Source organism: Teleopsis dalmanni, chromosome 2 (assembly GCF_002237135.1).
Source record: "Teleopsis dalmanni isolate 2A chromosome 2, ASM223713v2, whole genome shotgun sequence".
Lineage (NCBI taxonomy): Eukaryota > Metazoa > Arthropoda > Insecta > Diptera > Diopsidae > Teleopsis > Teleopsis dalmanni.
Window position 1 is genome coordinate 23,591,078 of NC_051847.1, and position 17,548 is coordinate 23,608,625.

The 17,548-nt window shown below is 27.6% G+C and overlaps 1 protein-coding gene across 2 annotated transcripts in view; it reads right to left on the bottom strand.

Annotated features, from left to right (window-relative positions):
* Positions 1 to 15,080, bottom strand: part of LOC119684892 (feline leukemia virus subgroup C receptor-related protein 2) — a 38,710-nt gene extending 23,630 nt beyond the window's left edge. Inside the window, exons 1-5 of one of the 2 annotated variants that reach the window (XM_038099024.1) lie at positions 14,740 to 15,080; positions 9,789 to 9,903; positions 7,168 to 7,270; positions 6,959 to 7,087; positions 6,260 to 6,355 (exon numbers count right to left, since the gene is read on the bottom strand). In XM_038099024.1, coding sequence (XP_037954952.1) covers positions 6,260 to 6,355; positions 6,959 to 7,087; positions 7,168 to 7,270; positions 9,789 to 9,903; positions 14,740 to 14,866 — 570 coding nt within the window. In that variant the 5' untranslated portion in view covers positions 14,867 to 15,080. The remainder of the gene's footprint in view (positions 1 to 6,259; positions 6,356 to 6,958; positions 7,088 to 7,167; positions 7,271 to 9,788; positions 9,904 to 14,739) is intronic. The other variant, XM_038099023.1, reaches the window with a different exon arrangement.
* Between the last annotated feature and the right edge of the window lie 2,468 nt (positions 15,081 to 17,548).

The window sequence follows — 17,548 nt, forward strand, 5'->3', positions numbered from 1 at the left end:
GCCCTACGAGTATGAGCTGTGCTTTGGATAGCCCTGATCTATTGCATAAATTAGATTTTCTTTGTAACTTTCACTCAAAGTAGCCATATTTTCTGGCATGTGTGTTCTTTATAGATATCTAGACCTTAGCACATCTACTACAGATCCAGTTCATATAAATTTCTTTACAGTTTTGACTATAGTGTGTGCAGATGAACGATCAAGTCGATCATAATCTCTCTTGATGCACCAAATTGACCTATTATAGAATCATTATTTATGTAGTTTTTTCATAATTTAAATAATTCTATTGGTAATTAAATGATCTATTTTAAAAAATATAAAGTTTTAAACAAAATTCGTATTGCTTTAGATGATAGAATTGTTTGATTATATATATTAATGAAACAGTAGACCAAATATAAACCATAAATTAAATAACACTTAATTAATGAATCGACTGTATGTTATAGTACCACACCTATCAATGTCGTACACCTATTTTATTACACCTATGTAATGAAATTAAATAAATTCTTTGCTTGTTAGTTACTATATATTTATAGTTGGATTCGAAATATATGAAAATGAGAATAAATAAAAAATACAAATACAAATTTAATTTAATTTGCAGTTTTTTATTTGCCAACTATTTTGTTGAAGTCAAGTAATGTAATTTGAATATTTAATGTGTAATTTAATTTAATTGAAGTTTGTTTTTAAAATTAAATTAAAAATAAGTACATACTTCAATAAATTACATTTCATATTGTTTCGAGAATTTATGAATTTATTAATTCTTTGATTACAGTGTTTAAAAGTCTTTAAATTGAGAGCTATTCTATTGAAATGCAAATTACGGTACACAAAAGTTCAATGAAATATTTTTCACATCAATTAATTATATATTTTCATATAATTTATTTCACTTTCAGTAAAATCCACTTTATATTTACAATGTTAAATATTTCATCCACTTTTAAGTCATTGGTCTTTTTATATGCAATTGGCCTATATGCAAAATTATAATAAATTCAATAAACTTGATAATGAAAATTGATATATCGAAGTTATTACTCATTTTAATATAATAACAGTTATTGTATTTTTAATTTATATGTAGAGTTCATAAAAAATATATATTGCGCAATTAAACATAATGGTTGAAACGAAAATTTTATGAAAAAATATTTTCAATCAATTTATTTAATATTAAACAATAAAAAAAATTAAATAGCTATCATGGATTGAACATAAAAACTATATAATAACAGTATAATTGGCATTTTTTATTAGAACTTTTTCAACGAATATTTATCACCTCTATTATTATTATTACTATTATTATGACATGTTATTATGACATGTTACAAGCACAATTCAAGAACTTAGTCTTTACACATATGCTTTCCAGATACCTCTTTTACGCCCTAATACTCTAAGCTCGCTGAATGATTTGTTAGTTTCCCTGTTTATCGATCTTCTGCATGTACTTTTAAGCCGCCCACGATTCCTTCTACCTTGTGGAGTCCATTCTAATGCTGAGATATCACCTATACCTACATATTTATTATCGGAATTTAGCTAATAATTGTTAGCATTAAATTAACAATCAAGTATATAATCTTCATCATATAATCTTTATCATTATGTTGTCTATATAACCATACAAGTATAAATTCACTCTTAATCTTTACAGACTTTATTTTATGTGACTCTACGAAACGGAATTGCAAAGATGGTATCAAAATTTTTAAGGATCAAAAGGAAATGGTTGTGGCGTATGAGTAACTTAATAGAAGATAATTAACCATAGAAAATTATTATGTACTTTGTTAACTAGGTTAAATCCAAGTAAATTAGTATTCTAAATTGTTTTTTTAAATAAAATTATAATCGAAATAAAATTTCAAATATTTTTGGATTATCGATATAGTTAATTTTTAAAATCAAATAAGGGTTTTCAAATAAGAGCCATTGTATAGCCACCAAATAAGACATTTTCTCATACTTAATCGATCACGAAGTGTATGGCCTATAACACCATATTTTTGATAGCACTCATAGTATCAATTAAAAACGCCTAATTAATGTCATTTCATACATTTGAAATGTTTTACTTTAATTGTAACTGAAATATATTTTAGTTTTTAAAATAATTCGGTTCATTAACGCTTCTAGACTAAGAAAAGCATGTAGGTATTCTTCTCTTCTAAGGCGACAATAATCTTGATTACAATGGAAAATGCATTTTAAATACATTTTCTCATATCAAACATTATCATATACTCATCATATATGGTATCATATACTTAACTTTAGAGAAAGCAAATGTTGATATATAAATTGACACAGATATCAGCAAAAGTAAAAGTTGGTACACTCGTACTAACTTAAAAACAAGAGTAGTCGAAATCGAAAACCCTGTATATGTTAGATTAAAAGTTTCATCTTATTTTTGGATATATAGTACACTTTGAAATGTAAATCTTTATGAATAATATTCCATGTAGTGCAATGAGTCTAAGTTCTAGAGAATGATAGATCAATATTCGCTCTCGAGTTTCATTTACACTTTGGTTCACAGCATCAATATTTTTAGCAGTGAGTTTACGTTTTTTAGTGATCTGATTACAAATCTATAACAAATACTAAACTCTGTACTTAAGTTTGTTTTCCCAAGATAATATTAATTAATTAACTCCAATGTTAGTAACATACGAGTACATATATTATTATTGTTAGGGGATGTGGCATTGCGACCGTCGGGTTTATTGTGTTTAGAGTAGGTCTATAAGCCCAGTTCCGTCAATAAAAAGTAGTATAGAACCTACTTTACAGAGTTTTATTGCCTCTTTCGTAAGAATATACATTCCCAGGAGCCTATCCCGTATGTGCATTACATAGTGCAGGGCATTCTAACAGCACCTGTGTGGCCGTGTGTCCTCATTCTCTTCACAGAATCTACAATTTGCACCCGTAAGTATATCCAGTCTTGTATATATAATCTTAACGGTAGTGATTATTTTCTTAATAGAAACTATTGTATGTAATAGCGAAGTTTTGAAAAGTAGTGCACTACAATAATACATATAATATATAACTGAAATGAATCAGTTTAATTCTTACTTGATAATATTAAAAGTTCTTTAAATTGCATACGAAAGTTTAGCTTAATAAAAAACAAAACTTTTTTAATGAACATTTTAAATGTGGTTCTTTATGCGTTTCCACAAATGTCATGCAGCTTTTTGATTCTTTGTAAATGTCAGTTGCACAAAAATGTATCTGAGACATAAATTTGTGTAGAGTAGATTGCAAATATGCAAACAAACCGAGCAAAGTTGAATTCTCTACCCTTTTATTGTTCTGGCGGTTCAACTAACATTTTATGAAATTTTTTATTGCATGTTCTTTATATGAATGTGCGTATGCATATGTCCTCTACCGAACATATTTTATACATAACATTTCATTAAGATTATCCTGCCATGCATCGTGACTAAATGCTTCAACTTTTTCACTACGAAAAAGTTCGTTAAATGTAATCATTTCAGTTTTATTATTGCATTTTCATCTACACTTGCCAGAGAGTGGAAAAAAATTTGACAAATTATTCACTTTAGTTTACTAACCAAACTAAGTGAACATGTGTGCAGTGCACTACAAAATAAGAGAGCACATAGCGTGAAGGTTAATAAGGATGGATGAAAAAATTGAGTTCTATGCGATGTAATCAATTTCATTTAAATATGTTAAATGATTTCTTATATATGCATATAATTCATATTTTGCATTTTAATAAGTGACTGATTTGACAGAAAATTTCTTATTAATATTTTGGATTGCACTTAAGTGAGGATATCGCTTCTCACTTCAAAATACTAGCAAATATGTAGATGTGGATTAAAAAATTAAATATAATTTTAAATTTTCTTCACTATTTCAATGTAGTGTACTCAAGTAACTAAAACGCTTTCTGCATCTTTTATTACATGGTCATTTACAGTTGATTAAGTTTCCTCTTCTCAGTTTTGGTCTATTTTATTGAATATCAACACTGAGGATTTATTTAGATAAAATTGTGATAGTGAATTCTGTTTGACTGTAACCTTTTCATTTATATCGTTTTTGTTCTATTTATGACAAGTGCTTGAGTGCTAAATCTTGTTGACTCAACAATTTGGAGCAGATGTCCTTTGGGCACAGTTCACAAAGCTTTCAAATGGTTGAAAGTACATTCAATCGAGTATATAGGAAAATTGTGCTAAAAATGGCAAAAAACAAAAAAAAATAAATAAAAAGAATAAATAAAAGTAAATAAAAAGAATTAATAAAAAGAAATAAAAAGATTCAGATTAAACGGGATGACAAATCTTTTTGGTAATATTGAATATTACATACAAAATGACAAGTTTCCGGATTAGTATAAATCTTTGTACAAACATGTGACTATATTTATCTTTAGTATTAAAATAACTATATTATGCTTTTTTTTTGAGAACTATTTGTAACAAATTTAATTATTGAATAAATATGTATAAAATATTCTATATTTATCTACACATAAATATAAATTATTCCTATATAAATTAAAACAGAATAGTATTGAAATTTAACAATAAAAAATAAAAATATGATTAATTAATTCAACTATTCTACAGCTGGTTTATGATTTCGTTCTAATATAAACACATCAAGTGAATTTGTTAATAAAACTTTCAAAGAGAATTAACAAAAGTCCAGAAAAATTTGCGAACATAAAATTCACGTACGGCTTTGGGTCAGTTGGTAAAGGTGCGCTGACTCTGAGCTTCAAACTTGGCAGGACATGAGTTCGATTTCTGGCACTTACAGTCTCAAAAAATTATTAACTAATAATTAAATACAAGAATTATTTCCAACACCACTGATAATGGGTATTTGGCAATACTCGAAACAGGTGTATGGTCAGTCAAAAATTCTATGAATGAAAATAATATAAAATGAATTTTTGTTGTTATAGTTCACTACTGTTCTAAAAACCTCTTTATATAAATTATAAAAATTTATAATATTATATATAATAATATTATATAATTATATATATTTAAACATTCTTTTTTAAATATTGGTTTATATTTTTAGAATATGTTCTTGTTGGCTTTATCTATAATGTTCTATCTTGTTAGCTTTATCTAAATGGGTAAATAACATTGTTGATGAACATTTTTATCAAATAAGATAATAAATCAAAATTATCAAAAAAATAATAAATGCACTAATTATCATTCCGTTTACAGATGTTGCACTGCGAGTTAGATATATATACTGTGCCTCTTTATGGTTTCAGAGTATTTCCACGAGTCCAATTTCAAATGGTAGTATTGAATGTACTTTACCGACTCCCACTTCTTCGATATAATATGTCACCTTAGGTATTTTTTTTATGCTTTAGTGCTGGACATACACCAATCATATGTTTTGCGGTTTAATTCCCTTTACTACAAAACCGCTCTTTATTTGCTTTCTCTACGAAAACTGAGTTCCCAGTATGGCAGGGTAATGATAGTGATCCTGTAATAAATATTTAGTAATCTTAAGATTTTTTAATCTTAAGTAATCTGCTTAAATCTTAAGCGATTTAAGAAGTCTTACATACTGTCTAGTTATCAGTTAAGATGACTATTATATGGTTCTGATAATAACATTGAAGGTTGAAGTAAATACCCTTGTCTATCATGTAAATTTTTGTTTTAAAATAATTACAATTTTGCCTAACATTTCTAAATATGGTCTATAAACGTCTATTTCGACTCCATTTGCAGTGAGAAATATATAACTGTCCGTATATCATGTTAACATGTTATAACATAGTGTATCTTCAAGGTTCATAACATATATTAATCAGAATTATTTTTATGGTAAAGTTCAAATTTTGGATGCATGATGTCTCGCGAAATTAAAATTTTAGGAAGTTGCTTTGCGGAAGTATTAAACGACTACTCATTAAAACAATTTCATAAGGTAATGTTACCTTTGGTTATTCTCAGAATGATCATCTGCGAATGAGATTGCATATGATTATGAAAAGTCTTGAGATCTATGAGGACTTCAATGGATGCCATCACATATATTCACATAACTCCCGTAATATATACACACATTAATCTTGGTATTTTATTAAGTGTATTGTTAATCAATTTTTATGTTCTAATGCACTCAACTCATATTACAAAAATGAATCTTCATATTAACTCCAAATATATACAAAAATTAATATTCTAAATGCTTCACTTACCTGATTTCCAAAAACACCAACACTGCAAGCTGAAGAAACTTGATTCGGTCCAAACCAAACTGCTGCAAGCCGCGCTGGAAGTGATAAAATGCAAACCTGTAAATAGGGCAATCATAAAGAAGGCGTAAAAGTTATAGCATATTTTTGTACTTATAAAATATTAGAATAATCAACTAAATACACAAAAGTATGACTGATTAGATTCTAAAGAAAAACAGGCGAGCGACTCTTTAATAGAGCCCACAAGGTAGATAAGTACTATTCCTGTCACTTATTAAGCACATTTCATTGATTATCGTTATTGAGAATATTGTATTATTTATAACTGCAGAATTTTTTTTAGGTAGACTTTTTTATAGGATATGATAATATCTGGATTAATGTTGAGAATAAACGAGCGTTTTCCATATGATTTTTTTCCTTTCTTGAACTAAGTGACATTGATTTTTTGTCGAATGTGACGCCTCTTATGATGTAAAGAGGTCGAACAGTGAAGAGGTCGAACATTAAAAAAGGAACAACAGCAAAAACTTTGATTAATTTATTGAAATTTGGTTGGTCATACAACACTGTTTTGAGTATTGCAAAGTACTCATCATCAGTGATGATGATTTTTTCTCTTTTAAAATGTAAATATGCATTTTTGAGATTCTATACTCCTAATATTATATAAAAAATATGTGTTTTTATTTACATTACCTGTGAAAGTGCAACAATAGATTGCCCCAAGAATGTAACATAAAATAAATCTGGTTCAACTGAAAACACTTTTATCCAAGAGCCAATGCAGGTACCCACAATACCAACTATAGCTGTAATACGTAGACCCTGCAACAATCAAAATTTAAAAGCATTTCATTTAACGAAAGCCATATGCATGTCCCAGAAAAGTTCAAAATTTTGCTAACCATTTTGTCCAAAAACCAACTACCAGGAAAAACCATTGGTATGTAAAGAAACATGTAAATCATAGATGTCCAGTCGACCCATTTGTCGTTAATACTGTAATATCTGAAATGAAGAAAAAAGTTAATGATGAAATGGTGTCACCTCACATTGAAAATATGATGAAGATACATTTTTGTTTCTGATCAAATTGAAAAGTGATGTATGTGTAAAAGTTATGCTTTGCCATCGTCCATGACATATGTATAGGCGTTTTTGTGAATTGGGATAATTAACTTCATTTGAATCCTGTCAATGATTTCAAATCAAAAAACTCGAAGGTTGTATTCAGAAAGTGTCACCAAAGCGTATAACATTGATCAGATTGAGGTATGTAGTTAGGCACATCATACATTATTTGGGCTGAATGCTTTTAACAGATTGGTGGAAATTTTTGCTGAAATATTGGTGGAAATTTAAAGTGCATAAAATCAAAATATACTTTTAATGATTTCAAAGTGTAGCGGTTTTCATATGATAGCACTTTACTCGTATGCATCATATCAAAATTACTTTAGGTGTTCAATAGTCATCAATCTCATTCACAAACTTAAATTGAACTATTAATGAATATGAATATGCACTTTGCTATGGGTTCACATTTCATAGGTGAAAAACAATACAATCTGTTTGGATTCGATTTTTGGATTTAGATATTGTTCTCAGATAATATTTTCATATAATATTCTCAAGTTTCAAACAATAACTTAAACAATTGACATAAATAGTATTCTAAACATTGAATAAACTAAACCATCCAATTCATTCAAATTCATTCAATTCAATATATGCTAAAATAACGGTTTTCAAACTTTTCCGTTAAGAAAGATAGATATATATAGAATAGATAGAAGTACCTATAGTACTTTATTTTGTTACCAAAAACTATTGCTAGCAATAGTTTATAGTTTAAGAATACTTTTTCATGGTAAAGTGTTAGAAAGTAAACTCTTTCATTCCACTCACGCATACCATCATTACTCAAAATAAGGAAAGCTACAAATTCATCAAAATTCATTTTTATTATAAGTTCTGCCGGTACAACATATTTGATTGTTATAATATATATTTGTCTTATGCCTTATGTTGAGCCTTTTCCGAGTTAGTGCATCTTGGCACTTTTGCTCTATGATGGCTGGGGGGTTTCTGCAGAGTCCCACCCATCTCACTGACTAATTTGAGTATTCCTCATAAATTTTCGTTATTATTCAATGATTGATCTAAGATATGCGTACCGTCCTGTGTGGTTAGTGATTACTCTGAGATTAGATAGTGCTAAGTAGGGCAGCCTGTCGGTTTTCGCATATAGCTTCAGAGCTCTGTCCCTTATGTACTTTTTCAACGGATCTATTCTAAGGTCTCTTAGCTTGTCATTCATGCGGATGTACCATCGCACTTTGAAGAGCCTTCGGAGAGCCTCACTATGAGTAACTTGTAGTTTATGGATAGTAGAGTCAAAATATTTTCCATCGTATTAAGAAACAAGTAATAAAATAACTGGTACGAAGAGATTTAAGTCTTAGTCATTGCTTTAACCATTATTTGTATTTAATCCTCTTGTTATGAATCTAATATTACAAGTTCCACTGGCAAAGCTTTTTATATCCATAATTAGAATATTAGAAAGAATATCTTTTAGAATTTACAAATCATACAATTTAGAATTATTTTTACATATTCATATTTTCAAAACCTCTATAATTTCTTCCAATTTAAAAACGAATTCTTCTGTCTCAGTATCACATAAGCTAAAGAAAGCTAAAGAAAACATTTTTTGAATGCAACCTATATAGTTTATAATTATGATTATTTTTTTAAGATGGGGTACTCATCAGGTTCGCTTCTTTGTAAAATTCCATCCTTGTATGCCGTTATCAGACCTAAACATTTGTAAAGTCTTTGCTTTTTTGGTCCAATTTTTCGGCATGGGTACTTGAGCCCCATTGACCTATTAAAAGAATTATGGTAATTTTTTCATTAAAGTCCCAGTTTTACCGAAGGGAATTTTTACAATTTAAATGCAGACACCAAATTCATTTTAAAAATATATCTGATTTTCTGACTTCACAGAACTTGGCAATCCCACTACAAATCTTCTTACAAATTTAGACTGATGGATTTTGAGATGATATTAATTAACTATATTTTATCGACTTTGTTACTAGTGTAGCTAACCAACTAAAAATTTATTATTTGAAGAAGACTAAGTTTGATTATAGTTCTGTCTAGTTTATAATTTATAGTTTTCAGTCTTAGCATATTTAATATATAATATAAAGTATGATATAAAAATTATATTTAATGTTGTGTCCACAACTAGAGTTTTTCGATTAATAGGTCATATTTTTATACAGGGACTAAGTATTAATGTATAATATATTTTATACATATGTTATTATTCTATATAATATATAATTAAATATGTGTATGCATTGATTTTTACCTCGAAAAAAAAAAATATTATTTATATATATAGTAAATAGTTTTTGTTTATTGACAGAAAAACAAAAAAAAATAATTTAGTAATTACAAAGTAGTGTATAAATTTATGTAGTACTTGATTATAATTATTATTATTACTTACTTTGTGACCAGGTTGTTAATAATACTGTACTGTATCCATTGCATGGCATTACATGCGGAGTACAACGTGAATATCGCTAATATCACATAACGTCTTTTATAGACCTTGTATTCAGCTAAGAAAATTTAAAATTAAATGATATTATTAAATTATTAATAATTAATATTAAGGTTAAAAAAATTAATATAAAATACATCAAGGTGATATGACATATTGCTCTAATACTTATAATCGTACTGTTAACTTGTCCTCTAAGTTTTGAAAAATAGATTATATTATTAAAAAACATTAATTTGATATCAAGCGATTGATTCCCTTTATCTAAATTTTAAATTTAAACATATGGAAAATTCTATATAATGACACAAAATAATTTTTGTCTAATGGAGAAGTTGTATAACTTTAATACAATACATACAATATGTACTACCGATTTTCTGAATTCCTTCTGGAGCATAGGGCCTCCATATATGTACAATATATAAAAGTTGGAACAAGTTCATACTGACATGGATTAATTAATGTTTAATTATTTTCAATTATTTCCTCTTAATTTAAATTAATATTGTTTTAAATGTAGTGAAATCTATTTTCAAAAAGAATGGATAAGTACAATTCAACAAATATACCGTAGATAATGGAATTAGAAACCCTCTGAACAAAATGCTTTATTGAATAAAGAAGACTACAGTTTTATTTACATGTACTCATATATTGTACACTACTTTTTGTCAAACTGTCTCTGCCAGTTTTAATAAAGGTTAATAACTTCTACTAAAGGTCTTTAACTTAAGTAATCCATTTTTCTGCATTTTTCCAACTGTTAGGAAATGACTTGGATCCTTACTTGGATCCTTGTACTTCTAGGTAGTTAATCATCTAACAACGACTTAATTATATTCGTTATTAGCATTATATAGTATATATATATGAATATAATTCTAAGTAAATGCATTTTTGAAACTGTTAAGTTAAATTTGAACTTAAGAATAATAAGACCGCATTTTATGTTTTATGAAAATAGTTTTTTATAGAATATTGTTTGTACAATTTAAATTTCCTGCAAATATCTTATTACTAAAATTTTTCCAAATGTTAAGTAGTAGACTCGAAGGAACTTTATCTTTGAAACTTCCTGTTCAAAAATCGGTTTTGTATTGTCTCTGTCTGTTGAAAACTTATATTAGTGCAAAGTTGCCTCTCTTGACTGCTGATTTATTCTAAAAAATATTTATGAATTTCAGGCTTATAAAATTTCAGGCTTATTATATGCAGCTCATATAACTATCATGAGCGTATATATCGCATAGATAGTATAAAACAATACTGAAACCTAACATTATCACTATGTATGTAGACTATATGTAGACATAATAAAACATAATCCTATTCAAAGATAGGATTAAAGAATATTAACAACTGTGGATTCTGTTAATCTTTGGATCTAGTTTCTCCAAACGAATTTGATAAAACCTAATGAAGGGATTTTTTGTCTCGCACCATAAGACACAGTTTAGTTTATTAATAGTCTTCATTTATATGGATTTGCTTAGCAGATTTCTTCAAATGATAGTTCAATTGATTGCTTAAATCGAGGCTGGCCATTATCCAATGGTACTTTTCCATTTGCTTGTAAATTTTATCATAATACATTTTAAATAAGAATTTTATGTCCTATGACAAGAAATCTATTTCGAATAAAAAATGTTGGTAATAGAAAAAAAAATTCAAATCTAAAAACAATTTTTTAATCAAATAAATTCTTGGACTTGACCACATATTTGTTTCGGATATCGCCAAATATCTAACATCAGTGGTTTTTGAAGAAATCTCTTTGCTTAATTTTCCACATATAATTTTTAAACTGCCAGTGTAAAAAATTAAACCATATCAACTTTGAATCATGTGTAATGGTTGCTTAACAATAAACAACAAAAATTGTTCATTTGTTCTAAATTTTAACATGTTAAATTATATTATGTGTACGGTGACTTTGTATGCTACCACATACACATACATGGTTGTAAGTTGATAGGGTTCAATTCCTATACTTGCAGTTCAAAAATTATATTCGGACAATTAAATCAACAGATTTTCCCAGAGACAACTACTGAAGGATTTATGCCGATATCCAAAACATTAGTTTTTATTTAAAGAGACAATGTTTAGATATTAATTTTAAAATTTATTTTTTTGAAGCAAAGCTTAAAATCTTGATTTGTACAATACAAAATATTTTGTGTAATAATTGTTGTCATTTTCTTCTGAATATTTTTCGGACAACTTAATTTTTGTTCTTATAAAGCAGATTCTATTCAGAAACAGTTACTAAGTAAAAGTTGAGAAAAAACAAATTAAATTTCATATATACCACAAAAAAAAAACCATTTAACAATTTAAAAACATTCAACATTGAGTCTATTTTTAGTCACATGAATGGAATTGAGTTCAAAAGCAAAAATAAGGCAACCAACCAAGTCAAAAAGTGTAACGTGTAATGTGTAATGCATTCATATGCCATATGTGCTGGCAGCACTTGAGCTGCACACAGTTACGAACACAAGTCTGCATCTTAACACACTCACACACATGAAAACAATCAAGGTCAAGAGCAATTGGAAACATTTCACGAAGCAAATTTTTATTTTTTCTGTACATATGTTTTACTTATTTTGCAAAGAACAACAAAAGTAAGCTCGCCAGCAAAGGTTAAGTTGTGTTGGCTGTGGAACGCGTGCCGGTATATAATTCTGAATTCATAAACTTGTAGGTTAAGTGTTGCATCATGTGACATGGCGGCGATTGACTGCTGCATGCCCGTGTGCTGCAATTAACACAAACAAAAAGCTAAGGGAAACCTTTATAGCATCTAACAAATGCTTCCATTCAGATTCATTGAAAATAATGAAAAATTTATGCAAATCTGAACTTAAGGAAATCATTAATTGTACGGAAACAAAAAATGGCATTCATATAAATCTATTTATGCTGGAGAGCGATTTGGTTAAGGCGTTAGTCATTGTCAATTATGCAATATTTTACTATATATATATATGCATATGTATAGGTACCTAATAAAATGTTTAGTTGAGAGATTATGGATATGTGTATTTATTATAAAATTAATTGGAAGACTCACTTGGCGCAACACCATTTAGGCACCATCATCGTAGTCTAATCAGCTGTTAGATAGGAAATGATTTAAAATGGCAATCACACTTGGAACACTAAAATTCAAGTCTAATTGAGTTTTAGCCAATTCAGTAAATGGAGTAAAACTCATCTAGTCATCAAATGGAGACACCGCCATCCAGATCTAAACAGAAATTAGTAAAGGTAGCAGCTAGAATTAAAGCCTCACTTGAAACTTCACTATCCAGATATAATGAGAAAAGAATTGAGTTAGCTAATGGTGTAAGTCTCAATTGGGACACACCAACATACAGATCTAATCAGAACTTATTTCAGTTAATATTCGGAGTGTAAATCTAACTTGGTACACCACCATCGAGATCTAATCTGAAGTTAATTGAATTAGTAGTTTAAAAGAGAAACTCACTTAAGAGATCATTATTAGATTTTTAATCAACTTTTTACTAAGCTAGTACTCGGAGTCGAAGTTTCAGAATGGAAGTCGGAATGGAAGTCTTATTTAAGTTATTCTCATATAACTCTAATTAGTTGTTAGATAAGTCAGTTAATGAAGTGAAAGTCAGTAGATAAATTGGAAGTCTTTTTTAAGGCACTACCATCCACATTTAATCTAGATACGTTATTAGTTGCAATGAAACTTTCATTATGGTTACTCTAATTAGGTGTTAGTTAAAGCAGTAAATGGAGAGGTGATCTTCGTTGAAGCAGCATCATCTAGATCTTTTTTGAAATAAGTCAATTTAACAGTCATTGGAATGTTGACTGAGTCAGTAGACGCAGTGACAGTTTTAGTTGAGGCAGCATTATCCATTTCTAATTAAAAGCTAATAAAATATGCTCACTATGCTCACTCCAGGAATCTTCATATCTACATAGAGCATGTCGTTACAATTCAGGATAACAGACTTGTTACATGTAATAGTTTTTTCTATTAGCAAATATAAATTAAAGTTCATTTAATGATTTGCCAACTTCATTTGTTTTAGTGCTTCTCTATGCATTATACGTATGTGGTTTTCCCTAGCATGTAACATTCAATACAAGGTTCCTATCATTAATAGGATGTACTCATTCCTTCTTGATTAGCGTTCTGAATAGCAATGCATTAGTCACTATTTTCGCAGTAGGCATTTAATGGCATTTAGAGGGAAAACTTACGTTTCTGAAGATATTATTATTGATTAGCCATTTTTCAGGCATACAAACGAACATATGTATAAACACGTAACATATTTGTGTTCTAGAGCATAATTAATTACAGTTTCATATGTAACGATTAACGCCTAACAGTGCTCATGCTGAGACAGATTCCCCTAATAGCAAAATTTATTGACTTTCTAGATTGGTATTCTTGGAATGGTAAATTGGAATACATTGGAAAGTAGATAAATGTAGATTGTTGTATATGCTTTTGACGATGCATTTAAATAAAATTATAAAAAAAAGATGAAGAAGTAGGTTTGAGAAAAAATAATGGTCTTAAATAGTTTAAAGAAAAAGTATACTCGTATATATAAATATATTGTTTGATGCGTACAAGGTTATTATTATTTTTATTATTATTATTATTATTATTATTATTTCATTATTATATAATTATTATTTAATCAATATAAATTAATGTGTGTAAAAAATAATATATTTTAATAAGCATTATATACATTTTTCTAGATTGTATTTTATTAAAATTATTCTGTTTTTCTTTAATGAAATAATTTTAAATAATTATCCATCTATTAAGTGCAATTTATGTTAGAATTCATATTTAAGTGCAAGTTAATTTTCTATTTAAACTTACTTTCTCCATGCGTTGCATCGCTGGTGTCATTCACAGATTCATCTTTAGGTTTCATAAAATCAGTAGATGCACTTGGACCAATGTAAACATCAACAGCTTCACTCTCTGCTGAATGCTTCAAATCCATTTTAATTTCCGGTTAGGTTGGTTTGTTGCTGCAGTTAATTCCTTGATGTTTACACTTACAGTTTTTAATTCACAGGAAAACAAAGTTAACTCCACTTAAATAAGTCTTTAACTAAATTTACTGCCCCTAAGTACTTAGGCTTAGCACTAATGCTGTGGTTTAAAATTCGATGATAAATTTTAAAGCCTTATAAATACAATAAAAAGTATTAAATGTAAATCTGCAAATAAAGGAAAAAGACTTCATTAGGCAATTTAACATTATTGTATTAGAATTTTTAAATGATCAAAAATTATTTTCGATTTTATAATTCTTACTAAAACAAGGTTTTTCTTGGAGCTGAAACATTAATTTGCTTAGTCCATAAAGTTGTTTCATTAATTAATTACCGGAATGATGAAAATAATTAATATGCTTTTAATCACAATGCAAATTTATATTATTTTCAATAGATGGAGAGCATTAGATATGGAGACTAAATAACTATAACCACCTTTTTGGGATGGCTTGTGAAAATATTTAAGCTAAATTTTTATCAAGTATCAATAGCTTATATAACATTCCAGGAGAGGTCAATAGGTTTAATATTTGACAAACTGCATTAAGCTCAATTAATACATTAACAGCAACTTAGAATAATGAACAATTTTGTTAAATTAACAAAAACAATTTTTTTGAATTAAAATAATTATGAATTTCGTTAAATTTTAATATTTTTTTTAAAATTTATGTTATAGAAGTTGCCTCTAATGTAACGCCACTCATATAATATATATGTACCTATATTGTAGGGACTTAAAAGAGTTGCTTCTATGCAAAAATCTTGCCAATTTTTACATTTAATATAAGTTTTAATAATTTCATTGTAATATAAAAACTTGAAAATTGTATAAATTAAACCTTTCTTTCAATATATTTCTTTAAAAGGAGAAATATTACATATTTACATAGAAGTCTTCAGGTTTCCAACAGCAATTAAATCATATTTTTATTCTTAATTTATTGTTTTTTCACTGCCTAATGCATTCATACGTAGCTAGTTAAGCACATACATTTTTGTGGAACAACAAAAAAGCAACAATGCAAATGCAAAAACTATACACACACAAAACTAGTAAGATTCCAAAAACAACAATATTTTTCTGCTCAAATGATAACTTTTTTCACTTCAAAACACTCATTGATAACACATATATTCATATGAGTTGAGCCAAAGACTATTCAATACTCATTGGTTGAGCTTACCGTAGATATTATTATGGAACAAAACAGAAAAAAGAAGAATGCATGAGCAAAATTTTTATGCAAACATAAACAGAAACAATAAATTTGCAACAACAATGATATTGTCTTATGAACATTGACATTTATTTGTATAAAATTTAATTAAGTGGATAATGGGGAAATAATAAACTGTTCGTACCAAATTAAATTTTGAAAATTGAAAATTAGTAAGCTTATTATTGATACGAGTATTCAGCAGAATTTTAAATGGAAATGTCTAATAGACGCATAGGTAAATTTATATGCAACATTTTACAACAGAATTTTTTGTTTTTTGATAATCAAGTTTAGGCAATTGTATGCCTAATTTGTCTACCCCTATTAAATATATATACTATCAGTATATGATTTAGTATTTCATGAGAGCCCACTTCACTACACGCGATTATGATGGCGTGACAATTTCAAATTTATGCGAGCAAAATTGTTTGATAAATAGAAAGTAATTTTATAATCATGTTAAGTACAAAAGCAACAAAGCAGACTTATTTATCAGATAAATACTGTAATAATATATTTATTGCATTAAATCAATGCAATAGGTTCGAAATTCGAATTGAAATAAAAACTTATGAAGCTAATAAAGAATTAATTTAAATAATTTTAAAGCATTTTAAACTACAATTTTAAACGAAATTAATCTTAACGATTTTATAAAATTATACACGTGAAAAGAATACAAATCTGGAATTTTTAAAAAAATGTATATAAACATATATATTTAGATATTTATTTTACAATAATAACAAAATATATCCCAAAAAGTAATTCATCTCTTCTAATCTGGTTTAATAAATAAATGGAATAATTTTTTTTTTGTGTCATAGCATTTATTTCACTATTAATTTTTATAATTATAGTTAATTTTCAATAAATAAAAAAAATATTTAAATATATAAAAATTTTCTATCAAATATTTCTTAGAAAATATATGAAACATGTTAAAATACAGTTTTTATATTATATTAAACTCATGTCAATTGGAAAATCCCTCACGTTTTATTACCTACTAAAAGTATAGAATATAATTGCAAAAAAAAACAATTATTTAAACCACTGAAATTTTTTAAATCTGTGTCAATATTGCTCAACTACTAGTTTGACTGGTACCCTGGTGTAAACAAATTTAAAATGTCTTAAATTAAAAAATTTATTTATTTCTGCATATGCGGTTTTGTACCCTACACACATTAGCAGCAACAGTCGCTGGCTACAGTTGATATATAAAAATTTATCCGAATAAATGCATTTCAATAGTTTTACGAATGATGTAGCAACAGTTGCTGACTTATGTATCAACATTATTGGACTGCAGTGAGAATACAATGACTAGATTAGCGACTTAAGATACCCAATATTTATGTAATTCTACGTTGGGCAAAAACTATATGAGATTTT